A 10,165-nucleotide genomic window follows, 5' to 3' on the forward strand; every position below is an offset into this window, starting at 1 on the left:
GCATCAGGGACAGGTCACCCAGAGGGTGAAAAGGCCTGGCTTCCTTCCACTCCTCTGCTCTCTCAGGGGACCTACAAGTGGAGAAGTATCTGAGAGGTCACTTCTGGGCCTGAATGCAGAATAACGGTATCGGCCGTTATCTCCCTGGCCCAACGGACGCAACCCTCAGCTTATCTACCTGACTTGGGGGTTGATTGGCTAATTCCAGGGCCCAAAAACCTGGTCTCCAGAGTTCGAGCAGGAGACTTCCCTAGCTGGGGAGGGGTGGAAAGCTAGCCCCCCTCTGCATTATTCTCCCCAGTCCTGGGGCCCAGGCCAGGGGCCTCATTTCACTCAGTGGTTGGGATGACCAATAAGGGCGGCTACTCCCGTTAGCCAGCACCACGATAAGCTTTATAAGCATTGTTTCATTGAAACGTCCCTGTACTGCACATTAGGAAACGGCATCTCAGAGAGCTTAAATAAGTTACCCAAGATTACACAACAAGTCAGAGACAGGCCTAAACCAAGACCTTTCGGCTCCTTAGATACCCCACGCCTGCCTCCCCTCTACTTCCTCTGACTGGCCTCCCATCTCTCTGGCCTGCCCCTGCCCGGAGTTGACCTTGGGCAAAGACATCCCAGGGACTTCAGGGCCCTCCTCAGTCACCACGGTGATGTCTGATGTAAAACTGGAAATAACTCTTTTTTTTTGGCCACGCCATGCAGCATGCAGGATTTTAGTTCCCCGATCAGGGATTGAACCCACGCCCCTCGCAGTGGAAGCGCAGAGTCTTAACCACTGGGCCGCCAGGGAAGTCCAGAAATGACATTTTTGAAGGTCCACCACAGTCCAAACACTATGCTTCATTAAGGCTTTCACATCCATTATCCTACTTACTTAATCTTTATAATCTTCCTGCCAATTAGACACTGCCATCCCAGTCCGCAGACCTACCACAAAAGCTCAGAGAGGTGAAATAACTTGCCCAAGCCCACACAACTAGTTAGAAGTGGCATGTCTGACCCTAGTCTGTTTGACTCCTACATCCTTGCTTTCTTTGATTCACCCAAATGTGTTAGTCCCAGACTAGCCAATGGTGCCCACCTTTTCAGCATCCATGAAACGCCAACTCTCTGGCTTACTGTTTGCATCTATATTCATAGGGGTTTCAAACTCTGCCTCTCATCTCAAATTGCCATCCAGCCCCACATTATGCAGAGGGCAGCATAGTGTGATGTATTGATAGAATGGAATCACCATTCCAGAGTCAGCCCCTCTGGGTCTCAGTTTTCCCATCCATAAACTGAGGCTAATGACAGGACCTACCTCGAATGAGATCAGCTCCAGTAAAGCCCTCAGAAGAGTACCTGGCACGTGGCATTGGGCGTAGCCCTTGTCAGGAAACTGAGACTGAACTGTGACCCTAATCAACAAGCAAGCACTGAGAGTTGGTTGAGCTGCTGCTCTGGGTACTGCGTGATGCTGTAAGGAACGCTAGGGATACCATTGTAAAGACACGAGCTGAGTTCCCCAAAGCTTAGTTAGCATCATTTTGGACAGGAAAAAATACCACACAAGCCCTTATTTGGGGACATAAGGCCAGTCCTCTTATTTCATTTAAAGCTTTTCTTGAGGATGCATCTTTAACATGCATCCTGTAATGTGCACTGTAGCGTGGACTGCTTGAGACGTGGTCACGGAGGGAATGCACCCACGTAACCCAGGCCAGGTCAAGATACAGAATGTTACCAAGAGCCCAAATGCCTCCTTCATGCCCCCTTCTTGACATTAATCCCCCAAAGGAGACCTTTGTGGACCGGAAGTCACACTTCTGTCACAAACCACCGCCAACAGGAGAGATTGGTGAGGCATAAAACAAGGTCCCACCTGAGCACAAAGTCTCTTGGTACAGACCCTGGCACCTATTTAGTGCTTAATACATGAGGGGTTTTAAAAAAGAGGGGATGTGTGTATACGTATGGCCGATTCACTTCGCTGTACAGCAGAAACTCACACACCGTTGTAAAGCAGCTATACTCCAATAAAGATCAATAAACAATGAAATGAGGGATTTTGTTACTCTTTATTAGTAGTACTGGAATAAAGAGAAACAATGCCTCCCCACACCAGAATACAAAGTCCATGAGGGCAAGGAGGGAAAGTTCTGCTCCCGCTGCATCCTCCACGGCACCCAGCTGAACTCGTAAGAGTGTGTCAGATTTCCACCGTCTCTGAAATCAAGAGAACAGCAGTTACAAAGGACCTCAGTGTGATTTCTGTCTTTTTCAACTTCCTGTGCAACCTTGAATAAGTAGCCTCTTCTGTCTGGGCCACCAGATAGAATGGAATCCCTGGGGCCATCTGTACTTCTGAGAATTTGAGGAGTCCTGGAGGAAAAGGGCTTCGGAGCATTGATGCCTTACTTTCTGCTCACCTCCCCACCAGAGGGAGGGTTCAGAATGCCTTCCTTCCTCACCTCTGATTGGGACTCCCTCATCTCCAGCTGGGTTGGAGTCCAATGCCCCAAGATGAACCCAAGGGTAGATGAGTCTCTCGTGCCTCCCCTCTGTGCTCTGTCCCCATATGATCATGTCCTGGAAGCAGCCAACACTTCCAGCCATGAAATCCTAATGGTTGAAAGAACATGCTCTGGAGATACTTGAATCACAGCACGGGTCGCATTTAGATGTTCAGCCTTGGGTAAAAAAACAGGTCATAGCTTCTCTGAGCCTGGTTCTGTACAATGGGATAATAATTACTGATCAAACAAGGTCATCTTTGTAAGATGCCTGCCACAGCAGGGGGTACTTTGTGGGTGCACAGTAAGCGGTAACAATTAGTAGATGCTGTTGTGCTTGTATTACAAACATCTGTACGTTCCCGAATGGCAGGGAGCTGTGTCTTGTCATATTCCCAAACCTTACATAGAGTTGGACATATAGCAGTTTGTCCTATGTTGAGACTCCTCGGAAACAGACCCTGAGGCAAGGATTTGAGTGCAAGTAGTTTATATGGGAGGTGCTGGGGCAGTAGTAGGGAAGAGGAGAGTTCATATGGGGGAGAGAAGACAGCCAATAAGATGTGCGTTATAAAGCCAGCTACCTCAGTGGATAACTGGAAGTTAATCCCACTGCGAAACGCTGGGAAGCAGTGCCCGATACCTGCCCCAGAATTATTCCACTTGAGGGGGCAAAGGACTGGGGTACTCATACACCCACTCCTGAGAGTTGTGGGCTGTTCCCAGGGACATGTTAATATCCTGGCACATTAAGGCAACCACAGTTTTTTGTGGGAGAGGGAGAAAAGGCCCTCAGACGTGGAGATGCAAATACAGTACATTGAGAGTTCACCTTGCAAGTTTGGAGAGAGATGCGTGGGGTCCTGGCAGCACCTGCAATGCACGAGCCCAGTATTGGGTGTCCTATGAAAAGAGCCACCTGAGCCCATTCCTCTGTCTCCAAGAGGGCCACACAGACCCCACTCCATGCTCCATCCTCCTTGGGAGTGATAACTTCTGTCCCTTTTTATGAAAGACAGTAGGGTGGGGAGGTGTGGTCCTCGTACGGCAGAAAGCTCATGGGTGGGGCTAAGCAGAGTAGATCAATGATTGGAAGAAAAATAAATCAGTTTCAGAAAAACGATTTTATTGCTGGGGGCTGGAGGGGAGGGGATGGGAGGAGGCTACCCAGGAAGATCCAGCTCAGTAGGAACAGATGAACGGGAGACCCAAGCCACAGTGAGCTCGACGCCAGTGGCCTCCTGTGAAGACGCAACAGGAAGGGGTCTCAGCCTCTTGTTCTCCCTGACTCAGTCCCAGTAGGGCCTTCCCCTCTCCCTACCCCACACCTCAGTGGAGATGAGTCTGAAGAGCCAGGAGGCCTCTCCTTTGGAGGGTCTGGCCCTTCCTGGAGCCTCCTCCCTCCCAGGCCTTGCCATTACGCATCCCCACCCCCACCACCTCACCTCGGGTGCACGGGGGTCACACATCTAGCAGCACTGCCCCAGGGCTGGCCAGCAGCCCAGTATGCAAAATTCCAGGGAGTGCCGTCAAGCCAGCGAAAGCGTGTGCAGCGACCCTAGGGGAGGCAAGAGGGAAAGAGGTGGGCTGGGACACGGGCAAAGGGAAAGCAGGTAGGCACAGCTGGGACTATCCCTGCCTGACCCTCCTGCTGCCCGCCAGGCATTGGCCCTTAAAGGACTGCTGGACCACAATGGACACAGTCCTGGTCAACCGAAATGTAGATCCACAGTGATTGTCACCATCATATTCTATGCATTCCAGTGACACCCCCATCCTTCTGGCTCTAACAAGAGGTAGGGCAGGAGTTCCAACCCCATCCTACAGTTGAGGAACAAGGCTCACGGTCTTGCCCAGGTCCTATAGACAGTCAGAGACTGTGCAGAACTCGCACCTAAACATCCTGATTCTAAATGCTTGGCTGTTCCCGATGCCTAGGCAGCCCCCTTGTTGTCTCGCCCAGGTAGCCCCCTTGTTGTCTCGCCCAGGTGTCCATCTATCCCCAGTTCTTCAGAGGATTGTAGAGGAGAAGCACAGACAAATCTGCAGCAGGTTGAACATGGGCTGGGGTCAGGAGGTGCTCCCCACTGAGAGCTGGGACCCCTCTTACCCAGCCAGTGACCTGGCCTCCGATCCAGACTTGGCCCTGGTTGATCTGTCTGACTAAGCACTGGATCTGGTAATTAAGGCTGCAGTTGTGGATGGAGATGAGTCTCCCCTGGTAGCACCTCTGGCAAGTTAACTGCAGGGCAGAATGAAAGAGGAAGAATGGAGTGCCCGTCCCACAGGAATTCACATCACCTTAGTCCTGGGTGTCTAAGTCTCCAAAACTCACCCTCTACCCCCCAGCCCCACAGACATTTGAAGGCTGGAGATTAAGATGCAACTTCTGTTTCCGCATGACCCTCACCTCTTACCCCCAACACCTTTGCGGGTCTCAGCCTCTGCTAACACCCCCAGGGTCCTCAGTGAGGAAAATGACCAGCGACACAGAGGCTGGAGACACCTGCTCCCCATCCCCACCCTGGGCCTCAGCCTCAGCCACTGGCCACTCACCTGAGCATGAATAGAATTCAGGGGCTCCTCACCAGGAGGAAGCGGCAGGTCTTGCATCCAGGGATGCCCTCCAGTTTTACTGTGTGCTCACCCTTAGGACACTGAAGGTCCCTGTCTACATCATCCAAGGCTGAGATGGACTCAACAGCCCCCTCTTCCCTGGGGGCATCTTCACTTCCAGAGCCCCCGTCTTCCTCTTCCTCTAGCAGCGTCTGCTTCTCCACAGGGACCTCCTTTGCCTCACTTTCTGGCACCTCCCCAACCTGAGGCAGGGTGTCATCCCCCAAGGGGCTCTCGATGTTGGACATTTCAGTTCCTGGCAAGAAGAAAGGCCAAGTGCCCCTCCTTCACATCTTCCCCTGTTCCTCCCCAGAACCACGGACAGCTCCCTCCTGGCCCCAGGCATTTGCAAGCTGAGCCCTGGATAGAGAGGAACCTGGAACGCAGCCCACCCCACCCCAGGAGAAGCCAACCTCCCACATGAGGTCCTGGTGGTTAAGGGCATGAACTTAGAGTCAGGCAGTTTTGGGTTTTGTTCTGGTTCCATCACCTACTAGCTTTAGTTCTTCGTTTGTGATATGGGTATACCACACCACATACCTCATGGGGATGCTATGAGGATTAAAGGAGATAATGCATAGAAAACGCTTAGCACAGTACACTCGGTGAGCTCAAAGTAAAAGAAGTGATCATTTGATCATCGTATGCATCTTGCAGAAAGGACAACATTGAGAACGTCACAGTAGAACCAAGACTGCAGACATGCAGATGCCCTGAGGAATCCCTTCAGCTCCAGCTCTAGAGTCCCCGCTCCTTTCTGTGCAGAGATCCTGAAATTGGGGATGGCCAGAGAGGAAGGTGGCTATGTGACTCTGACCCTATAAACTATAGAAAGGAGTCAAGTAGAGAAAGAAAGGCTGAAGGCCAAGGAGACTTACTCAGAGGAAAAGCTGAAGCTGTCCCAAGTAGAAAAGCCAGAAGTAGGGGGAGTTTCATTTTGGCTTTATCCTGCAATGGAGGACAGAGTTGGACACACACACACACATACACAAGAGCCACACCATTAGGGGACCTTGAGAGGGAGGTGGAGAAAGAGAAAGCATGAATAGAAGTCAAGATGGGATGGAAAAGCTAGTGCTGTGCCCAGCCCCTGATGCTCTAGGACACTGAGACCTCTTTCTGAATAGAGTGAAGCCGACCATGAGGGGCAGCCAAGGCTGACTTTCCTGTGGGCTTGGATGGGAAGAAGGGAGTATTACCTTTCTTTGTTTGTACTTAATGTTCTCCTCAGAGTCTACGAAAAAAGAGAGGATCAAGACAAAATGATCGTTGGCCTTCTTAGGAACTCGCAGACCTTGGAAAGCATGTCTCCTCTTCAAAGCTCAGAAAGCCACACACACCCTCGCATCCTCCATGCTCTGCCTTCCCCAGCCAAGGAGAGCTTTCACAGACCTCAAAAGAAACGTGATAGGCTGAGGCTGAGAAGTCCTGACCCTGCTGACACCTGAGAGCCACACACAGTCCCAGCCAGCCCTCTGGAACCTCTCAGCCTGAGTCAGGCGCCTCCCAGGAGATTGAACATTTACTTAGGACCAGCTCCACTGCAACAGGCAAGGCACTCACTAGCCCAGAGGTCTTCCTGGGTCCTGAGGCACACCCCAAACTCCGTCCTTCTTCACTCCATCTGACAATGATTTTTTTTTTTTAAACATCTTTATTGAAGTATAACTGCTTTACAATGGTGTGTTAGTTTCTGCTTTATAACAAAGTGAATCAGTTATACATATACATATGTTCCCATATCTCTTCCCTCTTGCATCTCCCTCCCTCCCACTCTCCCCATCCCACCCCTCTAGGTGGTCACAAAGCACCGAGCTGATCTCCCTGTGCTATGCGGCTGCTTCCCACTAGCTATCTATTTTACATTTGGTAGTGTATATATGTCCATGACACTCTCTCACCCTGTCACAATGATGTTTTATATAGGAGCTTTGTAGGAAGTTCTCCAGAGGCAGGAGGGTTTGCCCCACAGCCTGAGGGAGATGGGAGAGCTGATAGGAAACATTTCTTCACATCTCTGGGGAGCCCATTCATTCTCTCCTGACACCCCTTTCAGGAACCTGGGGGCCATTCTGGGCTTGCTCTGGGCCAGTGGCTCTTATCCTGGGCTGCACTTCAGAATCTCCTAGGGAGTTTTCCAAAATACACAGCTCTCCTGCTTTACTGAAGGGGATGTGACTGCCACAGATATTTTGGAAACACATCTGTCAATATCTATTAAAATTAAAAGTGTACAGATCAGGACTTCCCTGGCGGTCCAGTAGTTAATACTCTGGGCTTCCACTGCAGGGGGTGGGTGTTCGATCCCTGGTCAGGGAACTAAGAGCCCACATGGCTCAGGGGGCAGCCAAAACAAAAAAGTGCATAGATCATTTGATCCATTTGAATTTTTGGACATTATCCTTTGGAAATAAAAGTACCCATAAATAAAAACACTTTTACAAAGTTGGGTATTGCTTTACCATTTACAGAAATCAAAACAACCCATATCCATCAGTGGAGCATTGAATAAAATGTGGCTCATCTATTCTACAGAATATAATGTGACTCATTGTTTGTTTGTTTGTTTGTTTTTTGGCCATGCTGCACAGCTTGCGGGATCTTAGTTCCCCGACCAGGGATCGAACCCAGGCCCCAGCAGTGGAAGCACTGGATCTCCAGGGAATTCCCCAGAATATAATGTGACTCTTTAAAGAAGATATGGACCTATATCTGTAAACCTGAAGAGATGTGTATGCTGTACTGTGAAGTGAAAAAAGCAAAGCAAAATACAGAGAAAAACATTTAGTATGAGAATACTTTTGTAAAGAAAAAAACCATATGTGAGTATCTATCTGTGAGTTTCCTTTACATAACCACAGACCGTAGAGCTCGTGTGCTAAATAGGATTCACACCAGCCTCCTTACCTTGGTGGCCTCCAAGAGTAGAAGGAGGAGAGGGAAGAAAGTGGAGGGAGATTGCTGTTCTCCTTCTTTATATAGCTGTGCATGTTTCAATGGTTATGATGTGTGTATTCACTCTGAAATTTTGCAAGAGACCTTATTAAAGATTTTAAAAGTACACAAACCCCTAGGGACTTTCCTGGTGGTGCAGTGGTTAAGATTCCGAGCTCCCAATGCAGGAGGCCCAGGTTCGATCCCTGGTCAGGGAGTTAGATCCCACATGCATGCTGCAACTAAGAGCTCACATGCCACAACTAAGGAGCCCACCTGCTGCAACTAGATAAATAAATAAATAAATAAAAATTTTAAAAAATACACAAACCCCACCTTGGGAAATTTTGATTGGCTAGTAGATCTAGAGTGGAGGGCAGATGTATGCCTTTTTAAAAAGCTTCCCAGCTGACTCTGATGGAAAATGTATCTGAGAATCGGTGTCCTGGGGATGTCTGAGCACAGGAAATGCTCACATCTGCCTAACCCCACTTTCCTTCAAAACTTAGCCACTCAATTGGCCAGTGTACCAGCCTTCATTATGGTAACATTTACTGCACGTTTTAAACCTCTGTGCACTGCATCTATTACCTCACTTACAACAGCCTAGTGTGCTAGGTGGGTGATATCTCCGTGGTCCAGGTGAGAAAACCAAGGCTCCACGGGGCTCCTAACCCACTCCCCACACCCCCTCCCCATATTGGATCAAACTCCGTGTGTTTGTCCTTCAGAGTACTTTCTGGAGTTAGTCATTCTCTGTTTTTTGTGAGATTATCTGGTTAATGGGTCAACATCTATCTCCCTCCCTAGACTACAAGTTCCTGGATAGCAGAGACCATGTCCGTTTACTCACCTTTGTAGCCTTGGTGCCTAGTACAGTGCCTGCACATAGTAGGTCCTCAATAAACATTGTTGAATGAATAAACGAATGAATAGTTAAGCAAATCGCTCAGGTAAATAAGTTGGGATTCAAATCCAGTTCTCTCTGGCACCAAATTTCTCTTCCCTTCCACGTGCCTGTTGTATGTCAAAAACTAGGCTGTCTAGGTGGAGACAAAACACAGTCAATTGTAATCCTTGCCCTCAATTTGCTCGCAACCTAACTGGCAAGAGGAGACACATCCTGATAAAACAAGAGGAGATGGGTTAAGACCCAAGCTAAGAGGCACTCTCTGCTATTCAGAAGAAATTCCAGAGTGGAAGAGTGTGGGTAAGGCTCTAGGAAAACAAGGAGCTGAGTCTCATCTGGATGGATTTGTGGTGAATAGAAGGGAAGGAAACAGGTGGTCCGGGTAGAAAGAAGGGCATGAGCAAGGTGTGCAAGTGGCGTGACTTTGGCATGTGCACAGGACAGGGTCCTTTCATAACTAAAGTCAATAGTGTGCACCTTGGAAGAGGGTGGGAAAAACAGGGAACCAGTACATCGCACCTTGAGCCAAGGATGGAGACATCCTTCTCCTGTATCCACTGACTTAATGAGACAGACACAGGAGTAAGGGGATGACTCAACGAGAGCCAAGACAGGGGCTCTGAGCTGCGTTTTGCTCACCCCCATCCCGGGCCGTCCCGGCAGGGCCACTTTACATGTATGTGGAGAGAGCTATTACAGTCAGACAAGGACGAGATGGAGCCGACTCTTAGAGCCCAGTTGGTGGCTTGGCACTGGCTTTGTTTTGGCCGCACCATGCGGCTTGCGGGATCTTAGTTCTCCCGACCAGGGCAGTGGAAGCGAGGATTCTTAACCACTGCACCACCAGGGAAGTCCTGGGAAGTTCTCCTTTCGGTCACAGAGCAGCTTGAAGGTAGAAAGCTCTGCAGCTCTAAATACCCAACTCACACTGCCCAGCCCTCATCTCCACTTGCACCCTCCCCACACCCTGCCCCAGGGTTTATCAACCTAGAAACAATGAATGGATTCAAGGGGCCATGAACTCTGCAATCATAGACAACATATGGTGTGATGTTTCTAGGGTGAGTGTTCAAACCATCCATGAGATTGCTCTATGTCCTCCCAAAAGGAAAGGGACTTCTCGCTTTACTGGATGATTTGTTCTCAAATTGCCAGGAATGACCTCCAACCTTCTCCACCAAAAAAGTCCTCCTTGGCTCTCATA

The 10,165-nt window shown here is 49.5% G+C and overlaps 1 protein-coding gene across 1 annotated transcript; it reads right to left on the reverse strand.

The window, feature by feature from the left end:
• Window positions 1–3,981: 3,981 nt before the first annotated feature.
• Window positions 3,982–6,053, reverse strand: PRG2 (proteoglycan 2, pro eosinophil major basic protein; the record flags this gene model as incomplete). Its single annotated transcript, XM_061203770.1, has 4 exons — window positions 5,996–6,053; window positions 5,090–5,373; window positions 4,612–4,743; window positions 3,982–4,059 (listed from the first exon to the last, which is right to left on the reverse strand). Coding segments are annotated over exons 1-4 (552 nt in total), but the record flags the coding sequence as incomplete, so codon positions are not given.
• Window positions 6,054–10,165: the final 4,112 nt, after the last annotated feature.

Source organism: Eubalaena glacialis, chromosome 10, assembly GCF_028564815.1.
Source record: "Eubalaena glacialis isolate mEubGla1 chromosome 10, mEubGla1.1.hap2.+ XY, whole genome shotgun sequence".
Lineage (NCBI taxonomy): Eukaryota > Metazoa > Chordata > Mammalia > Artiodactyla > Balaenidae > Eubalaena > Eubalaena glacialis.